This window comes from Poeciliopsis prolifica, unplaced genomic scaffold (assembly GCF_027474105.1).
Source record: "Poeciliopsis prolifica strain line A6 unplaced genomic scaffold, Auburn_PproV2 SCAFFOLD033, whole genome shotgun sequence".
Classification (NCBI taxonomy): domain Eukaryota; kingdom Metazoa; phylum Chordata; class Actinopteri; order Cyprinodontiformes; family Poeciliidae; genus Poeciliopsis; species Poeciliopsis prolifica.
This window is the reverse complement of record NW_026562408.1, coordinates 4434218-4458054: the sequence shown is the minus strand read 5'-3', so window position 1 is coordinate 4458054 and position 23837 is coordinate 4434218. Positions and strand designations below refer to the sequence as shown.

General features: G+C 35.3%; 1 protein-coding gene across 1 annotated transcript; it reads right to left on the bottom strand.

Moving 5' to 3' along the window:
* Window positions 1-1861: 1861 nt before the first annotated feature.
* LOC129373642 (clustered mitochondria protein homolog) lies at window positions 1862-22603 on the bottom strand. The gene is given in 30 exon segments (XM_055051679.1): window positions 1862-4408; window positions 4541-4608; window positions 4686-4820; window positions 4899-4992; window positions 5067-5188; window positions 5449-5574; window positions 5683-5763; window positions 5906-6045; window positions 6981-7134; window positions 7785-7803; window positions 7805-7867; window positions 7946-8196; window positions 8908-8970; window positions 9582-9734; window positions 10498-10598; window positions 10807-10908; window positions 11294-11379; window positions 11677-11982; window positions 12477-12649; window positions 13772-13990; window positions 14726-14818; window positions 14896-15010; window positions 15118-15243; window positions 15864-16018; window positions 16084-16196; window positions 16278-16394; window positions 19450-19621; window positions 20020-20159; window positions 20233-21065; window positions 22431-22603. Coding segments are annotated over 29 exon segments (4377 nt in total). The 5' UTR covers window positions 21044-21065; window positions 22431-22603; the 3' UTR covers window positions 1862-4329.
* Between the last annotated feature and the right edge of the window lie 1234 nt (window positions 22604-23837).

The following is a 23837-nucleotide window of genomic DNA, read 5'->3' as shown; positions in this document are numbered from 1 at the left end:
GACTTTAGAATGAGGACACAACCAGAACAAATGAGTGAGCGACTCTGGGCAAACGTCACAGAAGGAACAATTCACATCAATGTTAGAATTGAATTCTTTAGATAAACATTAACAGGGTATATTCGGTGAATGAGTTTAAAAGAAAACTTCTTTCACCTTGTTAGTGAGAAGAAAGTGATTAGGGAGCAGCCAGATAAATTTCCAAGACAGAGTAAAACAAAAGCGATTCCAATAATGGACAACCACAGGAACAGAGGTCACGTCCTTCAGAAACGGGGATCTGATCGACTTATTATTGTTACGAGGAAAAGGATTCAGACATATTTTGCCAACAGGAGAACGTATAGGAGATAGAAAAGAAGACTGAAAATCGACTCTCGGCTTCTGCCTGAATAGCATACAGATCTTTGTAGAAATGGCACCAAAAACTTTTGCATATTCTCCAGGAAAGACAGGAAAATTGAATTTACAAAGAAATTCTTCATAAGTCAACAATAGACCATCACTGTTAAACAACTGGTCAACCAGAACAACGTTACGATTAAACCAGGAATCAAAAAATATAGTTTTCTTCTTATATAAAATGTCCTTATTATTCCAAATAAAGTACTGGTGAGGAGAGAGGTTATGTTTGTAGATGAGTAACCATGATATAAGGGCCTGCCGATGAAAGTTAGAGTTTAATTGGTAGCTTCGTAATATCAAAGTTACAAGTTAAAAAGAAATTTAGACCTCCGAATTTAGAGAAAATATGGAAAGGTATAATATTCCAGAATGACGTTGGAGAATTAAAAAAATTACGGCACACATTACGTTCATGGTTTTGAAGGAACATACGTCACCAGTTTATATGGCTATTTGTTTTCTTTAGAATATTGTTTTCATTGAGGAACATAAAAAAAGGTATTAATTAAAACTTAAAAAAAAAAAACAACAAATGAAATAAAATTTTGTAAAAAAACAAATAAACTAATTAAAAAGTCTAGTGGGCGGATTTTATTAGATTGTTTTTTTAATTTTATAATTTTATTGTAATCTATTCATACATGACATGATGGGGGGAAATACAATTTTGTAAAGAGTTTTTTAGACAACTTTGCAAGTTAAGTAGAAATTTATATGAATAAGACAATTAAAAAAGTTTGTCAAATATAAATTCTATTTTTTGTGTGTGTGTTTTCTATTTGATTTCTTATCTATAATAGAAATCAAGTTATTTGTGACTGAATTTACTTGTTTTTATTTAAATTGAAAAAATATAATACATGACACACAAAAAATACAAGTAGTATGTATGAGATGGGCATAAAATAAGCATTTTGTGCTTTTTCCTAAATAAATAAATTAAAGTTAAATATCTAAACGATAAAACTAGAAATTAAGGAGTAAATATATTAACATTGCATTTGTTATTTATAGTGAGGACTTACTGTAGTTATTTAACAATGGGATCATTAAAAAAACAAAACAAAAAAAAAAACATCCTGATGTTTCATATATTTTATTCCAAATTTTAAAAGAACATATTTTATGTTAGAAGAACATTAATTGATCACTGTGAACCAATTAGGTTTAAGTGTCATTATTCTGTGTTTATACTTATTTGCTTATTTTAGTGGGAATAAAATAATAAGAGCTAGTGTCTAAAACCTATTCCACAGTAACACTGGACAGAAATGTATAGTGGTGAGATCTGGGCTTAAGGTGAACAACTGCAGCTATGATAAGAGACAAACGATTCAACGAAAAAGATAAAGTAGGGTTATTAGATAACAGCTGTAATAAAGGGTTACTTAAACATATATTAAAGTTAAAGTATATGCACTCCAGTTGTTGGTTTTGTAAATGATTCAGTAAAGATTTATTTTTTAATTTCTTCAAAGAAAGAAGGAAAACATTGCATGTTTTAAAGCAAATCATTAATATGGCTTTTAATTTACAATAATAATAAAAATCTAGCCAGAAGAAACAAAATCCCACATTTTATTGCTCTCACTCCCAGGCTCTGATCCTGTTCATGTAAAGACATTATCTCTGTCCAGAGTGCAGACTTACACTTTTCTCCTAAAAATATCTGGAGAAAATAGCAAATAAATCTGAAACTCAAACAGAAAACGGTGAAGTTGAACAAAAGTTTTCAATGACCTGAATGAAACTGTGAAAGTGGGGAAAAAAAAAAAACATGGGACTTAATAAGGATTAAATAATACCAAATTGATGTTATTTAGAGAAATGATCAAGATTAAAAAATAATAATAATGTTGAGAAATTCAATCAGTCACCATGACAACCACTAGCACTAATTAAATGCTAGTGGGTTACTGGTGCATTAAAAATATTCAGGTTATCAAAAGAAAAACAAAATAATCTCAGTACAGGGAAGTGACCGTGGAACGAGTGTGTAACCTAGTGGAGACATTAGAGATTGCAAGGTCATGATACAGAAACTGAAAATACAAGACCTGTCATGAACTTTAAACGCTCTTAAATCACTTTATGGCTCAGGTTGAGACGTTTTATAGTTCATTAGTTAGTGTAGACTTTAGTTCTGTTTAGTTTGCTTCATAGGCCAGTGACCAGAATTGAACTAAAAAGGTTCAGGTTGAAAAACTGCCAAAGGTTCACGTCGGAGTTTAAAGTCTTTTAAATAAGATGCCAGAGAAAATGCGACTAAATCAAACCTGGACTTAAAGCTCATTGATTTGGAGAGAAACAATCTGTAAGGGGAAGATACTTTTTCACAGCACTGTAGATAACATCCATTATTAAAACATTATGCTTTCAGGTTAGTCAGTTATTGTTCATCCTATTTGATTTCCTATCATTTGTATTGTGGGCAGTTTTACTTCATGCTTTCTTTTGCAGAAGTTGTTCTGTTTCCTCTTTCTCTGTCACACCTGGGGTGTTAACTGAATGACACTCACCTGTTCACACATGCTTAGTCTTTGGTTAGCATACCTGCTGTTTGTGTTAAGGTTTGTGTATTATTCTGAATTTTATTTTGTCTTTGATATGTTTGGATTTCCAGCTGAAAGATCCTTAAAAACATTCTAGTTGCACCAAACACACTGTTGCTTTATTACAGGACTGTCAAACTCCTGTTTATTTTGGGCCACATCAAGATAAATAATATCATTAGAAGGTCGGCTGTGGCAGAAAGTATTGATAAAGCTACCTGTTAACAAACTGTTAAAATATGGAGGGAACCTTTTGAGATTAAACATTATTAAACATCTTTTCACTTATATATAATTTAGCACAATACAGATAAAACTTCCAATTTGATTGATAAAGTAATATTTAAGCACACAGCTGTAATCCTGACGGTTCTGTTTGTAGAGTCCTAAGGGCCACAAAAGAATTTCTGACGGGCCACATTTGGCCCGCGAGCCTCAAGTTTGACACATGGTTTATGAGATCCAGTGAAATAAGTTGTACTTTTCCATTCACGTTGCTTTATTTAAAATATAACATTGTCTTTCTAGAGCAAGGAAGTATTTTTTTTTTGCAATTCAACTTCAAAAAGTTGAATTGCATTACATCACTAGTCTGCATTACATCAGTAAAAAGGCAATCTTTAACTTTGAAGGATGCAAAACAAACTTGTTTCCTGTCTGTCCATTAAAGCAAGTTTAGGCAAGTATATTTTTTTCAGCACTGAAAAAAACATATCTAATTTATGGTAAAATACCTGCAGATGTGGTTGCCAGAATTTTGCCATATTTATACACATTTATCTTATTTACACAGACTTATCAGGCAAATACAGTAACATTCTGCTGCTGGTGATTTACCGTAAACTAGAGACATTTTTATTACAGAGAGGGATTTTCTAATATATTAGGATAAACACAATTCTGCCTTGTTTAAAGTGTGATTGTGCACTTCATTCCTCAAGGACACAAGATACCATTAAATAAAAACTAAAAGTTTCTCAATACTATATTTAGCTAAAAAAAATTAACACATTAAAAACATCCTGTTGCATTTATTTTTCAGAAGTTGTAAGGCATGCATACTGATTTTTGCACTTGTGATTCAAAAATATATATATGTAAATATTTATCATTTTGTTTTCCACTAAATTACACACACAGATTAAAGGCTTTTTCTGTAATTTTTCACTGTCAGATTATACCATTGCATTAAAGACCATTTTAAAGTAGTCTTTCACTCATCTGTGCAGTCCAGCAGCTGCTGTAGTTTCTAAAGGACTCAAATGAATCTGGGTAACCCAGTTTCTCGCTGAGCCACTTCCCCAGAACAGGCAGGTGGGCTGCAGTGGTTTTCTTTTTGGTCCACAGTTCAGAGCTGCTGCTTGTTGCCGTTTCAGTTTAATAATTGATATTCCATGTCGTCAATTTGAACTTTTCCTCTTTCGTTCAGTTCTGCTCTCAGCTCTTTTTCACTAGAAAGAAATAAAGAAAGAAAGAAACAGTAAAGACAGGATCAAAGATGAAATCCTTATCTACGTTAAATTAAATGAGCAATTTTCTTCTTGATTTTTTTAATCAAGATGCCTTGCCCTCATCTTTTTCACCTGGGTTGACTTGGAGTAATTCCACAAGTCAGGTTGAGCTGCTGCAGAACCACAGGATGAATTGGCAACTGCCAGAAAAACAGAACAGGTTCAGCACCAAACTGAGCCTTGCTGAGTTTATTTGCTGTCTTAAAAGTGAACAAACCCTCGGAGGAGAGACAGAGGGATTGGGTTTGCCAGAGGCAACGTGGCGGACGGCTCCCTGGAGGATCACACCCTGATTCGTGAGCCTCTGCAGGTATTCTGAGCTTTCCTTTGTGCTGTCACTGCTCTCACCAAGCTGTAAGTTTGCAACAAATATAAAAGCGCCTTGACAATCCAGAGCAAAATAGTTAAAAAGGATTTTTTAAAGGCTCACCTGGTTTTTATATATAATATAAGCCTCTTTTTCGTGATGCAGAGCTAAATGAAACTCCCCTCTGCTTTCATACACAATGGTAAGTACATGGTGACTAAAAAAATCCAGAAAGAAATGTAAATTAATTCAGACGAGCTGGAAGGAAAATAACTAACATGACATGTATACCTGTGTGCATGCTTCAGTGATTTTGCACCGTGATATTTAGAGGTCAAAGTCAAGGCGTTCTCCAGGAACTTCAGGGAAAGCTCATTTTCCATCAGGGCATGGAGGACTAAACCCAGCATACTCTGTCAGATAAAACCCCAAAATAACAGAAATACTTCAATTACAAAACAAGTGAGCTGCAGACAACACCGTTTGAAGAAAACATAAGTACAACAGTTTTGTTTGACAATTTTCTACTCGAAACTAGACAAAATAATACTTCTGTGTTATTGTAGTGAACAGAGAAAATTATGTAATTTTCATTCCCCATTAAAAAACAACTAACAATATGTTACATGAAGAGATTTTTTAAGTATGTTAAAGCAGATAAAACTGGACTTACATCTAGAAGTGCAATTTGTGGATGGTCTTCTCCGATAACGAGCAGGGTGAGGTATCGAGCGCGACACAGGAGCTGAAGGGAAGTTGACAGGCGGCCTCCGGCAAAGAAATACAGCGCCAGGTGAGTCTAAATCACAGGAAGGAAAAAACACTTGCAAATTGTTGATAATCTAGATATAAAACCTCATAGTAGACAATAAAGTGGTTGGACTGGTGAAGAGGTAAAGTAACACACATAGTCCTGTATGGTCTGCGGATGATCTGACCCTCGTATTCTCTCAGAAATCAAAACAGCTTTTTCCTGAAGAATGAGAGCCTGGCATGGACAAAATGACAACATTACTTCACAGGAAGACATCGAAAAGAAAACTTTAAAGCCTAAACAGAGGCTGACGTGTTGAGTTAGATGAAATAAAAGCGGTACATCACGGAAGAAAATAGCTTCAATTGATATGTACGTCATCATTTTCTCCTAAGGTGTATCTGAGCTGCCCAAGGAGACGCAGACACATGGAAACGTCCTGATGCAGGTTCCCACAAACGCCGCTGAAAAGAGTCAGGGCTCGACCAAGCAAGTCCAGACCTGCTCTGAGAAACCCTGGGAAGAAAAAAGGAGAAGAAAACAGCAATTAATGAACCACTTCTCCTATAACCCTTCTGGAAAAGTATTCTTCTTATTTTGTGTGACTCAAATTAGCACATTATTATGGCATTAAATCTCATATTCCTCGATAATATCTGACGTAACCGTTTGGCTTTAGATGTCATCTAATTAGTAAAAAGAGTCCAATAAAAATCCACCTGTTCAGTGGAAACCTAAGAGGTTTTTTAGAGAATATTACAGAACAAACAGCATCGTTGAGACAGGTCAGAGGAGGGGTGTCCAAAGTGTGGCTCTTGGGCCTTCTGTGGGCCTTGAACTGACTTTGTGCGGCCCACCAATTGCTTTTTTCTGAGTTTGTTTCTCCCCTCAGCGGTCAACTGAGATACAACTGTTAATGTAACTTATTCTGTATTACTATTTCCATAATTAGTAGCTTATTATTGTCATCTCACTATTATTAGCATTAGTCTTTCCTCAGTTTTTGTATGAATTTATTCTTGTATAGCACAGATTGACAAGATTTTAATTACTGATTATTCTGATGCTGAATGTCTGGTTGTTGTTTAGAAATGTCATTATTATTATTATTATTATTTGTAGATGTTCTTGTCTTGTTATGAGTTCGTTTGTAACCATTTTCTCAATGTAATGTAATTGTTTCCATTCATTATTGACTCTTTAGCCCAGTATATTGAACAGGCACATGAATATTATAACATACTTTTAATTATTGAGTGGGTAAGTAATATTCTTCATTAAGATGGGATTAAATACGCGTTCATTTCTTTGTACTCCTTTTCAAACAAAAAAGTAGCAATAAGCTAATTATTGTGATCTTGGATATGTATGCACATGTTTTCTCTGTCCTACTGGTTGATTGTTTTCTTGTTTTTAAAAACCTGTTTGAAATAAATAAATAAATAAATCACCCTGCTGTGCTGCCAGCTGTGCCTGCTGTACGAGTTCAGCAGCTTCAGTCGACGTTGGTTTGAGATGTTTGACCACAGGAAACATGTTCACCACGTCGTCCTCGCTGAACGCTGGCTTGTGTCGACACTCAAACACGTATTCTCTCAGCTGCAGCTGAGCAGAGACGAAGGAAAGAGGTCAGCCGCTTAAATTATTCACATCGCAGCTGGAGACAGTTTGTCTGTCTCACCTATTTATGTGTGAATTAAGGAAATTTATTTATAAACAAACTGTCAAAAATCCCTGAAATCATTCTTATGGAGAGAAATTTCAGTCAAAATTGAACAAACAAATCAAAAATAAGTAACCATATGATAAATAAAATGATTAAATAAAGAAGCCAATTAATCATGTGCTTATTGTTTCTTGATTTGTTTAATTTTGGCGGAAATGGCTCTCCATAATTACTATTCTTGAATGCCTGCAGCTACAAATTACACCACTGATACACTCATTTCAATCTCTGGTTCAGAGATACTCCTATCTTTTATTTAACAAGCAGATTGAGAAGTTAATTTTAACCTTAAGAGCAAAGAACAGCTTTCATTTGGCCTGTCATGACAACAACACCAACTTAGGATGAAGTGTGATTCTTAGGATGTCAAAAAAAAAGTTATTTCACAAAATATATATATATATATATATAATATATATATATATATATATATATATATATATATATATATATATATATATATATATATATATATATATATATATAAATAAAAACAACTTATATGGATGTGTTAAAAAGTGATTCCTACCTGAATGCCTGTCTTGATACACATCTCTCAAAAGTGAAATCTTCTGAATGTTGTGCTTTTCTATTTCTTCTTCTATGCTTTCACTGAGTGCAGAGAGAAAAAGACAGTAAAGGAAAGTCTTGCTGCTAAACGTAAGCTCTGCCACACAGACACAAAAGCACCTTTTAAATGCATAGTAGTAATAATCCTCCGCTTCCGTCTTGATCCTGCTCCACAGATCATCAGAAGTCAGTTTTGTCCACAAACTGCTGGACAGGAAGTTCGCTCGGTCGCTCTGGGTTCGGTGGCGGCGGCTCCTGCGGCGGGACGGCAGCTCATCGCTGCAGGAACCAGGAACAGCAGCGGAGGACGAGCTCAGCAGGCAGTTTAGGAAGTGACTGACAGCTGCAGAAAAAGCTGCAGGCTCCACATCCTGACAGAAAGACGTGACTTAATTGACCTCAAATCAGAGGATTTTATGTTCAGTCTAATCCAGTGTTTCTCAAACTTATTCAGGCTGAAGACCACTTACAAACACCCATTCAACATCATACAATCTGAAATTAAAATATTAGTCTCTTAAGTTCCGCTTAAAGGGAAGGGTGATGTTGTGTTGTACATATGACTGGCCACAATCATACCATGAATGTTGTTTTGAGTTATTTGCAGGTTCTGAAGGTGTGGATTTGGATTCTAAGCTTTCCATTGATAGAAAACACATAAAAAAATCAAAAAAGTTAGTTACATTAATAATATTTTAGGGCTATTTGTAATTTAGAAGCACAATAAAAGAAAAATAGACTTGAGTTGTGTTGGAAAAACCAAATATTTCCTTTCAGCCAGTAGATTTAGCTCAACATTAATAATTTTACTTTATGTGTAAAGGTTCATGTCACAGCATCGAGATCTGTATCGCAACATTATTCAAAAACAAAAGTTTTTCCACCGCCATCATCAAGCTTTCTGTTTAGTGACCCGATCTTAAGCCATTTATCCATTATTATTTTTAACCACAATCCTTTGGTAAGCTAACTGTAGCTTAGCATTTGAGCTAACCTAACAGTTGTTTACATGCAGTACCTGGCGGGCCGCTAGAGGGCGCCCAGTTTGAGAAAGACTGGTCTAAACTAATTTCTCTCAGCACCTTCATGTAGGTCCTGAAGATGTGTTTCGCACTTCTGGTGATGATTTCACTGATGGAAATTCTCTGTGGGAAAAAGTGATTGATTATTTAGACAGAGTTAGACATTTATCTGAGACAAAGGATATATATTTTTAATGTTAAAAACAAGTATTTACATTACATTTACATGCGGTAGAGAAGTAGTAATGCTTATCTACTGCATGAGTCGGGGGTGTCCAAACTTTTTGTCTCAAATTGTTGAGTCAAAAGTATTTGTGGGTCAAAAAAATAACGACAACAAAAACAAGCAAATCAAGATAATTTGAATGATAATTTTCAGTTTGTTTTTCGCTCGATTGAACAAAATTATCCTCATTATAAGAAAAGGATTTGAGTCACTTTATTTCAAAATGTTTGCTAACATTTTGTCAAGTTTAAGAAATCAGATAAAAACTGATTTAGCTGCAGTTAAAGTTGTAAAAGTCAGAAATAAACTTGTTTCTATTTCCTAAAAAAAGCTTGATTATAAAAAACAAATACTTTGTATTGTTGTTAATGTTTTACTTTTTTTTTAATTATGGTGCAGCTGTATTATCCATTTCATAATAAATGAAGACTCTCATTTACGTGGGGAAATACAGATATTGATGTACAATTATGCATTTTGTTTTTTAGTTAAAATGAATGCGGTGTACCTGCACATGGCTCAGGTTTTCTCTCTCCTCCATCTTGTCCAGCTCCTTCAACATGGCACCCAGATATCGCACATTTACGCCCCGCTGATGGATCGCTGAGGTCAGAGTCGCTCCGTCCATCGGGACAGCTGTATGGTCGAGGCAGTCCCTCAGCTAAAAACACATTGTTTTTACTTTTTGCATGTTTTTACTGTGTTTTCTATAATTTTTATTTGAATGTTTTATTAGTTTGTGAGAAAATGGCATGAGAGGTTTTCTTTTGAAATGTTAACTAAAACTGCAGATGTGTGTCTGATGATGAATTTTTGGTTAAAAAATGTTTGTTTTTCATTCAGTGGGTAGAAAATGCAGAAATTTTACTCATCTCATGTAAGAGCAGTAAATCTCATGTATATGAGATTTACTCATCTCATATACATCACAATAAAATTACTTAAGTAAAAGTAAAAAGTACTCTCTCTCTCTCTCTCTATATATATATATATATATATATATATATATATATATATATATATATATATATATATATATATATATATATATATATATATATATATATATATATATATATATATATATGTATATATATATATATATATATATATATATATATATATATATATATAATATATATATATATATAATATATATATATATATAATATATATATATATATATATATATATATATATATATACATTTACTGTGTGTGTGTGTAAATATGTAATTGCTGCAACATTAATAGCTGGTTAGCAACTTGAATAAATCTGAACTGAACTGAACTTCCTATCTGAGTTTTTTGTGTATATTTGAAACAATTGAAGGTATTTTTGTTTTTCTTGGTTTGCCTAAATTACCGTGAGGGTTTCAGGTTTCATGAGCTGAAGTGGACTCGTCACTCCCAGACCCGACTCACCACTGCAGGAATCTGATTCGAGAGAAGAAACGCAGCAGCGTCCCAAAGTAGACGACTCTGTCTCTGTATGTCCGGGAGACACTCGGAGGGAAAACGCACGCCTGAAGAAAAACGCAAGAAAAAACTGATGGCTGACAGTTTATTTCACCTTTTTAGTGACTTTCTCGTATAATTATGATAGGACTTGTTGAATTATGTAGCAAAAAGTCAATTTTAGTGTTCAGGAAGACACAAGTGATGGCTAGATGGAGTAAATGAACTACAAAATAGAAGCAAAAATAGAAATAGAAGCGTGTCTGTATGTAGTACCTGGATAGCAAACATCAGGATTGAAGCGGATGTCAAAGCCAGAGTCACTCACAGAGCCGACATTTTCACGAAATTTCCACATGATATTCCTTGTGTTTTGTTCTAAACAATAAATAAAAGAAGGGATTTACAGATAAATAGTAAAAATCATCTTAATTATTTGATTAAATTGAGTCAGATGTTTACTCTTTTGCACAGTATTTACATGTTGAAAGTCTGTTACACCCTGTGAACACCAAATTCTTTGGCAGCCATGTTTAATATGTTTAAAACCTAAGGTCATATTAAGAAGGGTTAACTCCAATTTATCTGTATTTTCTTTGCATAAATCCATATTTTCCAAACTTTTTTTTCCTTTCTGAAGATTTTATTTAGTTGTAACTTTTCTCTGAAGCAGACAAGATTGTTTACGTCATGGCTCCACGTCTCGACTCTTGTTGTAACAGAACATGTAATTTTATTTACTTATTCAAAAAACTATTCTCACCTGCAGCTGTCTGAGGTTCCTCAGGTTTCTCTGTGACGAACTGATGGCCGAGATCATCGGACGCCATTTTAGCAAAAAGCTCATACCTTGAAGAAATAACAAAAACAAAAACATGTTTTCATCCGTCTTGGTTAATCGCAGTTCCTAAACAATTTAACATGAAAAGGAAACAAAAAAAAATGGAAGGAAGGAAGGAAGAAAGAAAGGAGGGAAAGAAGGAAGTAAGGATGGAAAGAATAAACAAAATAAGGAAGGAACAAAGGAACGAAGGAAGGAAGGAAAGTTATTTTTCATGCTTTTATTTCTATGTAGGATTTGTTTGTATTTTTCCAGATGTTTTCATGCATCATGTGAGGTCATGTGACCTCGCTCCTCTTCCTCACCTGTGCTGGATGAAGGCCTCCACCAGCTGCGGCCGGAGCCTGGCCAGGCCGTGGCGGTGACGTCGCGGGAAGCCGAAGCTGCGGCATGCTGTGGGAACTTCCTGCTGCGCCTCAGCCGACAGCAGAAAGTTCAGATCCGGAGGGAAAGTCCTCAGGAGGTCCAAAATGTACGGACGTTCATCACTGCCAAATATCCCGACTGTGGAGACGGCCGACCGGAGCTCCACAGGGCTGCCGCTGTGGTCCAGGACCGAGTGAGGCTGGATCCTCAGAGACTTACTGCTCTCATCCAGAAGCTCCAAAAACCTGCAAAATACCAAAAACATGGCGGCTTCCTTTATCAACACGAATGTGGCTAAAATGTGAAAACTAATGTGATGGCGTACGGGATGCAAAGTTGTAAAAAAGTTAACGGCAACAATTTGGTTTATTTAGCCTGTTATAGAAAAAAAAATTATTTCTTAAAGTCATATTTTAGCCATGTTATTAATGCGTTTATAAATGTCTTAGTTCCAAACTAAATATTTCATTCACCAGCTAAATATTTAATTATCAAACTAAACATTTAACATTCAAATTAAATATGCAGTTTCAAGCTAAAGGTTTAGCTTGAAACTAAATATTTAGTTTCAAAACTAAATACTTAGACTGTCAACTAAATACTTAGCTTGTGAATTAAACATTTAGTTTGGATCTGTAACATTATAAATGCATATATAACATGGTGAAAATATGAACACTAAACAAACCAAATTATAACTGTTTTGACTCTCTTTACACGTGGATGCCATGAGAGTCACCTGGGGTGAGTAAAAACTGTTTTCCCGTTGTCATTAGAGCCGTAAACTATCTGCTCGAGGTTTTTCTCCAGTAACCCGGGAACGACGGTCTGAACGGTGACACGGACACCGCGATAATCCACCACCGCCGTGCCGAGCGTGTGGAGCCCCTGTGTGTCCACAGACGCATATGCCTGGAAATACAAATATTGATCAAGAACAAGATGAGGTTCTGTTGGATAATCAGACCTTAAAGCATCAGAAAGTAAATTTTCTAACAGGAGAAACATCTCAAATCACTACATTAGTACATAATTAACTGTAGATTAAAAATAGATTAAATAAAAACATTATCTTGTCTCAACTGACAGAGAAGAAACCAGGAAACCTGTTGTTACTTTGGGGGGGCTGTATAGATCCACAGCTCAGGTGTGTTAATTTATCAACAAGCAAACTATTAATTTCCAACTACACAAGCCTAAATATCAAAGAGGGACAAAGAGATAGCTGCTTGTGAAAAGAAATGTTTAGTGTTTTACAAAGTGTTCTGATAAGGAGTGAAGTTGGGACCAAAAAGTTTGGATAAAAGACAAAAAAAACTGAAGCTGAAAAATTGTTTTGAAACTGGAAAAAATAAATTCAACTGAAAAAAATTTAAACAGAAAAAGGATCTTGAAACTGAAAAAAAATATTTGAAACTGAAGCAAATATTTGAAATAGAAAAAAAGTTCAAATGAAAAAATGTTTGAACAGGAAAAAATTTTAAGGAAGGAAAGGAAAAGAATTTCAAGATAAAAAAATTTGAAGTTGAAAAACAATTTGAAGGTAAATAATAAATTGGATCTGAAATTTTATTTTGAACTGAAAAATGTTTCAAAGTGAAAAAATTGAAGCTGAAACATTTTCAGAATCTAACAAAAGAGATTTGGAAGTGAAAAATTATTAGAAAGTGAAAAAAGTGGAAACAAAAAAATGTGCAAAACTATTTTTGAGATTCAAGTTTTTTTTTATTTCAAACTTATTCTTCTGTTTTAAATATACATTTTCAGTTTAATTTTTTCCCCTTTTGAACAAACTCGATCCTAATTTCACTCCATAAGTAAGCGTCTACAATAGCAAAATCTGATTCTACAAAATATCAACAAACAGGGAAGTAGAAACAAACCGTTCTGGTTTTCATTATTGCCACTATTTTTCTTCCATTTTGAAGTGATGAATGACATCACATATAATGTATTACGCTGCTTTCCTCGTACACAAAACCTCATGGAAACACATTGAAGTTTGATGTGGAAACGTTCAGGATTGATAAACACCTGAACTCCTCTCAGGTCGCACAGGGCGGCAGCGTGAGCGGCGGCATCGCCACCGACTGCCGTGTAGTGGTCCGACATGTCGAATCCCTGGCTGAAGAAGAGATTGTTCCACAGAAAGATGTGAAGGTGAGGCGGCTCCTGTGGATTCAGCGGCATGACGTTTCCCTCCAGCATGAACACGGCACCCTGAGCTGCAGCCGCCACAAAGTCACTGTTGATCTGCATGGAGAGAAAAACAAAACATTCCCAAAGGAGGGAGAGAAATTATTTCAACAATTATACTCAAGAAAGAGGAGAAGTACTTTGACATATTCTCACTCAAGTAAAAGTATTTGGTAAAAGTCTACTCAAGTACTAACTGATCAGATTATCAGTCATTTATTATTTAAAAATTACATCATCAGACGGACCAAAATATGAATTCAAGTGGAAATTTTGGTATTTTAAGAACAAAAATTTAAACAATTAAAAATGACTAAATGAGGAAGAATATAGATATTTTCCAAAGCAGTTTCTTTTGACAAAGAATTTTAACAAAAACTGCAGGACTTTGGTGAATTTTTGGTTAAAACATGTTTGTTTTTCATTCAGTTGGTAGAAAATCCAAAGATTTTACTCAAGTAAGAGTAGAGATACTTCATAATAAAATTAAAAAATTAAAACTAAAAGGTACTGTGTTGCAAAAATACTCCTAAAAGTTTTTCAAAAACGTTCAAGTGGATGTAACTGATTAAATTACTCACCTCTGATTATATGATTATGGACTGAAATAAAATGTTTTGTTCATAGATGAATAAAAAAAGACAACAATAAGAGAGTTAAGAGACTAATGTTTCCATTTCAGGGTGTATATGTTGTGTTTCTGAGGGGGAGCTTCAGGTTAGCTGGTTGTTGAATGGACTGAGCGATCCTACGCCTGGAGAAGTTTGAGAAACTCGTCTTTGTTCTTCTCACCCTGAAGATTCGCCGGTCTCTGTGCCGCCGCTCCAGCAGCGAAGCTCTGGGAAGTTCCCTGGATCTCTGCAGCTCCTCGTTCCAGTCTCGAATCTGCACAAACGTCAGTGTGATCATCAAACCCAGCCTCTTAGTCTTGCTGCTTGTTGATGCTGTTTGGCGTTTGTAACCTGTCCGGCCGTCTCCTCTGCAGTCACACAGTCCAGGCTGTGATCTCCAGGAGGCGCCGCCCAGGGCCACACCTGGGCCGGAGCGCGACTGCACTCATACGGGTGCTGACGAACTCTGGATCATGACAGAGACATTCTTAGGCTGCCTGGAGTTTTTTATACTCTAGGATTACTAATGCTGCGACGCCCCTTTTCTATCACCAACAAACCCAGAGTGTTCACCTCCTCTTCTGCAGGGCGGCAAAGTTTTTCCTGAACGAGGGACTGAGTTGGCTCAGAAGTTCGACCAGAGAGTGACAGAGGATTTTAGGAGCTGCAGGTTTGGGGTTGAAGTTGAAGGCAGTGGACCTGCAGCAGAAAGACAGCAGCTGGAACCGCTAAAGTATGACGCCGAATTAAGGACATTGTAGGAAAACAGGAGAAAAACATTTCTGCCAAAAAACTCAAACATAAATTAGAGAAAACTAGGAACTTTCTGTGCTCCAACAGTCACAAATTGGATTGGGAAAATTCTGAAATTTTGATATTAATCTAAAAAAATTTCTATAAAAAGCATGGGAATTTCTGAGTTTGAAAAATCAAAACTTTGCTGTAAAAACTCATAATTTTTTACATTAATCTCAGAAAAAGTTTAAAATATCAAAAAATTTTAACTTTTGAAACTCACAAATCAAAATAATAAATCAAAATACTTATGATGACAAAACTTTTTTCACAATAAATTATAGTCAATATGCCCACTTCTGCAGAAAACCCTAATAAGTTAGACGATTTTTTTGTACTATTAGTATTTAGGAGTAGTTTTTTGTTTTCTAATTTTGAAGTTAATGAATCACCAAATTATGCTGCAAAAACTCCAGTGGAGAATCTAAATCAGCCAAATAGTTTCATGGCAAACTAGACTTGGGAAATATTTCAGAATAAGTAGGTGAGACCATTTTGTGCACATAAAGGAGCTTCACACTCACTGGTTGAGGTAGAAACCCCGAGTGCAGCAGGTGATGCTGAGCTCTGTATCCTCCATCGTCAGGACGCTGATGTACATCAGGTCTCCGTGCAGCTTCCTGTTTCCTGGAGGCGGGTTCCAGCTGCTGATGTTCAGGACTCTGAGGCACTGCAGAGGCTGCACACATCACCCAGTGTTTAACACAACTCACCTCAGCCATGTTATCCAGACTGAGATCTCACCTTCCAGTCGCCTCTGAAGGGCTGCAGAGGAGTGAGACGTCTTTCCTTACATCCGGGCAAGATGTAAAATGGCGGGCAGCGGGACCCTGAATCCTTCTCCATACTGTCACTTCCTGAAGCAGCGAGTACAGCGGCTATAATGTTGACAAACTAACCCAGAAGGAGGGACGGTACCGTGGAGTACCGTGCTGTACCTTGTGCTCCGGTGAAGGAGGACAGGAAGGACAGCGAGCGGCCGGAAGGGTCGAGGCTCCGCAGCAGGTTGCGGACGTGACGCAGATGAGCGCGAACATCCCGCACCGAGTATGAACCTGAAACAAGACAAGTCATGCTTTAGAGTGAAGTTAAGGGTGAAAGTTTTAAAATTGGTTAAAAATAAACTCTGGGTTTTTATGGATGCAATTTGCAGTGAGTTTTATTCCCAAACAGAGCTGCTAGCTGCGTTAGCCACAGAGCTAGCTGCTAGCATAAATTCTGATTCTTCATTTAGCTCAAAGAGATTTGCTCTAAACTAGAACTGTTATTTTATTTATCAATTCCCTTCAGACAACTTTGTCAAATACAAAAAAAGCAATTTCATAATAAATAATGTTTTATTTTAACTCAGCAAAGCACTTTGTCACAATACGAAATCGGACCCAGTCTGTACCTGAGTGAAGATGGCCCCCAAACTTCTTCAAATCAGACAAAATTGGTGTCAAACGTTTGCGCTATGTTTGTGCAGCAAACATTTTCGTTTGTGCTGCTTTGGCTTTGAAGATATTAATGAAAGGTTAAAGGTTAACCAGGCCCCCCGACTTTTATTAAAGCAGACAAAATTGACGTCAAACGTTTGTGCAGCAAAATGTTGTTTGTGCCACAATATAAAGAAATGTTTCTAGAGGTCATCAAAAGTCAATCAGCCCCCCCAACCTTCTTCTATTCATACAAAATGGGTGTCAATTAACTCAACTACATTTGTGCAATCGTTTGAAACCAATTTTGTCTGACTTTATAAAAGTGTGGGCTTGGTTGATCTTTTGACCTTTAACTTTTTATTAATATCCTCAAAGCCAAAGCAGCACAAACGAAAATGTTTGCTATACAAACGTAGTCGAGTTAATTGACACCAATTTTGAATGATTTGAAGAAGGTTGGGGGCAACTTCACTCAGGTTCGTCACCTTCCAGTTTCAGTATGAACTTCATTTCAAAACAAAAAACCTTATCAAGTAGTTTTGTCTAGTTTCTAGTACAAATATCTTTGTCACATTTTAGCAAGATGAAAGTCAATAACTCCTTAATATTGATGGAAAACTATTTGTTCAATTGGCAGACTATTTCACTTGGGAAAAATGTTGTTATAAGTGAATTTATTCCTGAAAAGTTTGTTTTTCTTATTTCAAAAGTTTTAGGGTTGATCAAAAAAAACTTGCTTGGAGAAAAACTCAGAAAGTTGAAGATAAATCTCAGAAATTTTCTAGAAAAAGCATGGGCATTTCTGAGTTTGAAAAGCAAAAATGCTTGACTTTGCACTTGAAACTAGACAAGAACATTTGTCGAGATTTTGTGTTTTGCTAACCTTTCAAGCACAGGTTATATTTGTATAAGAAACAACCAGTAATCCTGTAATTTACATGAGAAAGTTTAACATTTTCATTACTTGAACTTTACATAATCTGGTTTATTTTCAATTAAGGTATTTGAAACACATCAAATGTTTAATGTTGGATTGTCAGTGAAAAAGTTCTTACAACATTTAAGCTAAAATGTTTGGAAAAAACCCCAAACATTTGACAGTCTCAAAACTTTTGGTCACACATGAAGTTCATAACAAAAACAAATAATTAAAAGGCAAAGATTAACTTCTTCTTGTGTTAAAATATAAAACTATTATAATAAAACCATAACTACATGTGAGCTACATCAGGCATCAGTAAGACTTGGAAAGTTCCCAGATATTGTAGAGCATCTTCTCCTTCTTCAGGATTTTCTCCTCACGAACAGAATCCATAATTAATGAGGGCAAGTCGTCCAGGTCCTGCAGCAGCCCAGAGCATCACACCGCCATCACCATGTTTTGCTGATGTTCGTTTTTTGCTTTTAGTTTTAACTTGGTCCCAGTTTTGTCTCGTTGGTCCACGGAAAGTTTTTCTCCAACGTCCCGGATCATCAAGGTGTTTTTTGAGAAAAATAAATGGCTCTCACTGCAGTTTCTTTGGAGTCCCAATCCTTTAGAAATGGCTTTATAATCCTTTATAGATTGATAGATGTCTTTACTTTGATAAATAGTTTATTGAACATTTATTAAAATAGAAAACACCATGAACTCCTTGTATCGAGTTGTTGGGTGGTAAAGATTGTAAATTAATACGTTCCTCCATAGTACTTACGTATTTTCAATTGTGCTTGTATTTTTCTTTAGATCGGGTTTTGGTACATGTTGCTTTTTGAGATATTTTGCTCCATTTAATGGTGTCAGACAAGTTAAAGTACATATAAATAATTTCTTAATTTTGCAGGTCTTGCAGTGAGCAGCTATATTACCACATTCATCTTGATTGGTTTTGATAGCTTTATTTCCCTCTGATAATGAAATTGCACTGCAAAAACAGAAAATATTTACAAGTATTTTGTCTTTTTTCTAGTGCAAATATCTTTGTTCACTTGAAGTAAAACAAAACTGACTTAGAAGTAACTTTTCAGCTTGTTTTAAGTCAATAATTCCTCCATATTGACGAAAAAGTACTTGTTCCATTAGCAAATTATTTCACTTATGACATGAGGAAAAATATCTTGTTATAAGTGAATTTCTAAAAGTTATAACAAGTGTTACAACTTCCTTAATATTCATAAATATTAAGAAATTGCTTCCTAAAACAAGTTGCTATATCTTTCTGAAAAGGAACTCATAAGTTTGTTTTTCTTATTTCAAGTGGACTAAGATATTTTCTCTGGAAACTGGACAAAAAACACTTTGTCAGCATGTGATTTGAAAACTGGTTTTGGTATTTACTCACATTATTTTTGTTTAATATTAAAACTTTTGACTGAAACAAAAACAAATGCATCTCTCTAACTTACTATGGTTCATATTTACAGATATATGTATAAAAAAACCCACAAAGTGAAATTATTTGGTGACTTTTTGTGTTTTTTGTCAACCTTAATAGTTATATTTTCAATGTTTGGTTACTTCTCACTAAATTTGCTCAGTTTTCAGCTTTTTCAAAACAACTGTCAGCATGTAAGTGTGTAAAACGTTCAGACTGATTCTCTTCTGGTAGCTTCCGGTCCAAAGTCGGATGAAGACACAGCTTCAAATCAAATGATTGTCGTGAAAAGCAGTGAGTAGAGAGGATGAGGGGAGAAAGTTAGAGTCAGTTACCCTCCACCACCCTGATCAGCGCCCCCTCCTGGATTCCCTGGATGGAGCCCAGCTCCGCGGCGCCGTCCAGAACGGCGCCTCCCAGCTGCAGGGAGAAGCAGGAGCGGTGGCAGGTGAGTTCATGATCCATGAGCACCTGATGGAGCTCAGATACCGACATCTGCCCTGATACCTGAGAGGGGAGGATAATCAATCAATCAATCAATCAATCAATCAATCAATCAAGTTTATCTCTATAGCACATTTACATTACATTTACACAGTGACAAAGACACAAACAAGCTGAGGGAATTTCGAACCTCACATTCTTCAAATCAGACAGAATTGGTGTCAATCAACTCAACTACATTCATGCTGGTTTGTGCAGCAAAAATCTTTGTGCTGCTTTGGCTTTGAACCTATTAATGAATGTTTAAAGGTCATGTTGATTTTGTAAAATTGGGGGACTGGTTGACCTTTTGACCCATCTACTTTCATTAATATCTTCCTGGTTTTAGTGAGAATGCCAGCATAGTGATTGACTGGAGGGAGGTAGAGGCACTTTTAGGAAAATACTGAAGAAAGCAGAACCTGAAGATCAAAACTTTCTGTTCCAGGCGGCTGAATTCGGACTGTAAATTTGTCCTCTTGGAGATCAGCGACTTCTCCATCGCTCGGCAGAGTTTTTCTCTTGCTGAGCAGCTCATCCTCAGAGGTTTCTGAAGCCACACCTGAGGTTTAAAGAATTAAACCTTAAACATCATAACAACAGAATATGAACAAAGATGGACGCCGGTTACCAACCTTTGACAAGCGGCTCCTCCTCTGAAAGAGGCTGCAAACCATTTTTATCTTGGTCCTCCATTTCTCTCTTTACGTTTTCCGGATCGTTCATGTGAGTCTTGTGAAATATGGGCTCATCTACTGACTCATCAGTGTGGATAATTTCGTTTTTTACGTTATGAACTCCTGGATCTTCATCACGTAGTTCATGTTTTACTTGGAAGTCCTCATGAGTGTTGCTTTCACGTTCTGCACCAAAGTGTTCGGTCCTCTCAGAACCATTTCCACTGGGATGGATCAGTACCTGGTGCTGCTCAGTCCAAACAAACCCTGCTGCGCTCTCTTCATGAAGCTTGATGTTTTGCTCCATTTCTGATTTTGCTTTTGTTGATGTTGTGATGTTCTTATCGTTCGCCGTCTGAATTTCTGGCTCAGAGTCAGTCTGAGTCTGAACCTCCGCACTAATCTGGATCTCCACTTCGGTTTGCGTCTCCACCTCAGAGAAACACCTGTCTCTGCCTTCCCTTGCGCCTCCTTCATCACCCTGCGCCTCGTCTTCCTCAGAAACAAGCAGACACACCATGGGCTCCACCAGAGTCACTTCGCCTGCAGCGTTGCTGCTGAGTATGATGTCAGGAAACAGGAAATGCTCTGGCTCAAGAGCAGGGTTTGCTGTACCAGCTGAAGGGTTTATCAAACTGTCATCCAAAGAGTCAACATCGCTTTCCTGGCTTGATAGAAGAGGAGATTGCTCAGCGCCCTGATGAACCGGATCGCCCGGACGCTTGAAGAAGCGCAACAATCCGCGGCAGCAATGGAAGATGTTTCCCATCGTTGCTCCGCGTCAGGCTGGACTACGAAAAAAAAAAATTTAATTTGTACATTTACCCACTTTTTACAAGTCCTATTAGTTTTTGTCTGATATTTATCAAATGGGAATAATTTTGGGACCCCTACTTTACAAGAGAAAATTTAACTTAATTTAATGTGAGGAAGAAAAAAAAGTGCAAAAATTTAGTTTTGACTCTTTATGGAGCTTTAGATCCAAATTAGCTGAAGGTTCCTGTTAAATTTTCTATTGTCAGAGTTTTTTCTGAAAAAAATTACTTTTAGGAGTATTTTTACTTCTGTACTTTTTACTTTTATCTGAGTAATTTTATAATGAAATATTGCTACTCTTACTTTAGTAAAATTTCTACTTTTTACCCACTGAAATAAAAACAAACATGTTTTCACCACAAATTCATCAGACACACACCTGCAGTTTCTCTTAAAGTTTCTTTTCTTAACATTAACATGCTTAATTTACCAAAATTTACCAAAATTTCCACATAACTTTATATTTCAGTCTATATTATGAATAATTTTTAAATATTAAATTATTAATGTTTTGATCAGTTACTCAGATTTTTTTTATCAAATAAGTTTTTACTTTTGCTTGAGTAAAACAATTATTGTATTCAAGTAAAAGTAGAAATATTTCAACATATTTTAAAAGTAAAGAGCAGCCATCCAAAAAATTTCTCAAGTAAGAGTGAAAAATATTTTGGTAAAAAGTTTACTGGAGTGCTGAGTAACTGATCAAATTATCAATTATTTTATATTTTTGAAATATGTCGTCAGATGGACCAAAATATAAAGTTAAGGAAAATGTTTGGTATTTTAAGGACAAAAATCGAATTAATTTATATAAGCAACAAAAAGTAATAAAATTATTACCAAAAAATATTTTTTCCCAAATTAATTTCAAAAATTAGTTTTTTGTTGAAATATGTTTGTTTTTTAATCATCAGGTAAAAATGAAGGACACTTAACAATAAAATTACTCAAAAGTAAAAAATGCAGCTTAGTACAAATGCTCCTAAAACTACAAAAAAACCCAAAACAAACAAACAGTTAAGTACATTTAATTGAGTAAATGTAACTAGTTACTACACAGCTCTGGGTTTCAGCATAAACTGGACAATCTAAAGTTTTAGCTCCAGTCTTGTGGATGGTGCAGAGCAGTTAATAAATCCATGAAAGAAAAGTTTAAAAAGTAAGATGGAGATTACTAAATCAGAGTTCAACCACATGAAGATGTGAAAATAAATACAGCTGTGAAGATTAATGTCCTATTTAAAGCACCAAATGGTCACCAGAGCCTAAACTGTTGCAGGTGAAGGTTTGCATGATCCTCAAACACAACAAAAATATGACATCAGACGTGTGAGCCCTACCATCCAGTGAAGAAGAAGAAATTAGTCACTCTGTGTCATCTTCTAGTTTCCATCCTGGTGAAATCACAGAGTTTCCCAGGGTTTCCTGCAGACGCTCTCCTGTCCTTGATGGGTGACTACATTACACAAACTGAGTGTCCTTCATGAGTGGGGGGAGAAAGAGGAGCTGTCACAGCCTGTGGGCCCTCTCCCTGTTCAGACCATACCCAACAGCGGCCAGCAGGGGGCTCCCTCGCTGCTGCACATGATGTAACTTCCTGTGTGATTCAGATTGACGTATGCAGGTGGCAGCATGAGCGCCTTACCGCCATCTACTGGTGGAAAAACGATTCTGCTCACCGTTTCTCTTCATGGACTGACTCAGAAAAGTTATTATCAGTTAGTAACTAGTTACATTTAGGTACTTCAGTGACTTTATGGAAGAAATGTTTTTCTAGGAGTATTTTAGTTTTTCAGTTTACTTGAGTACTTTATGAAGTATTTCTACTCTTACGTTAGTAAAATTTATGAAGAACAAGCTTGCATTAAGAAAAATGTGACTAGACACAAACACACCTGAAGTTATTGTCAAAGTTTCATGAGTTTAATATTGAGATAAATTGATTTGGAAAAAAATATATTTTGTCTGATTCTGTTATTTTATAATGATGTTTTATATGAATAATTTTCATTTTGATCTTTAACATACTGAATTTCCCACATAATTTTACATTTTAGTCTATCTGATTATGTAATTTTTAAATATTAAATGACTGACGTTTTGACCAGTTACTCATCACTTAGTTGTTCATCAATTACTTTTTCACGCTTACTTGAATCATTTCTTGGACGGCTACGTTTCAATTTTACTTCATTAAAAATACGTTGAAGTAGCACTACTTACTTGAGTACTACTTTTGGCTACTCTCATCTCTGATTATTATTATTATTTACCATTATGTGACGCTACAAGCGCAAATTTCCATGTATGTCATTTATTTTTTGGTGAAATAATTTGCAATAACTGCATAGTTTTCTCTGTTATAATCTTTTATATTCTTATTCTTATTATTGTTATTAATTATTATTATTATTAGTAGTAGTTTTTGTATGTTGTTTTTAACACTAAATCTCGTTCTCATGTGACGTCAACTTTGAACTTTGTCATGACAGCCATAGGCAGGCATTTGCTATGGAGTTGCTATGAAAACAACAAAGCAACCACAGGCTTAGAATAATATAATATAATATAATATAATATAATAAATATATATAATATAATAAATAAATAATATAATATAATATAATATAATATAATATAATATAAATAATATAATATATAATATAATATAAATAAAAAAAAATTATATAATATAATATAATAAATATAATATTTATATAATATAAATAAATTTATATAATGTAATA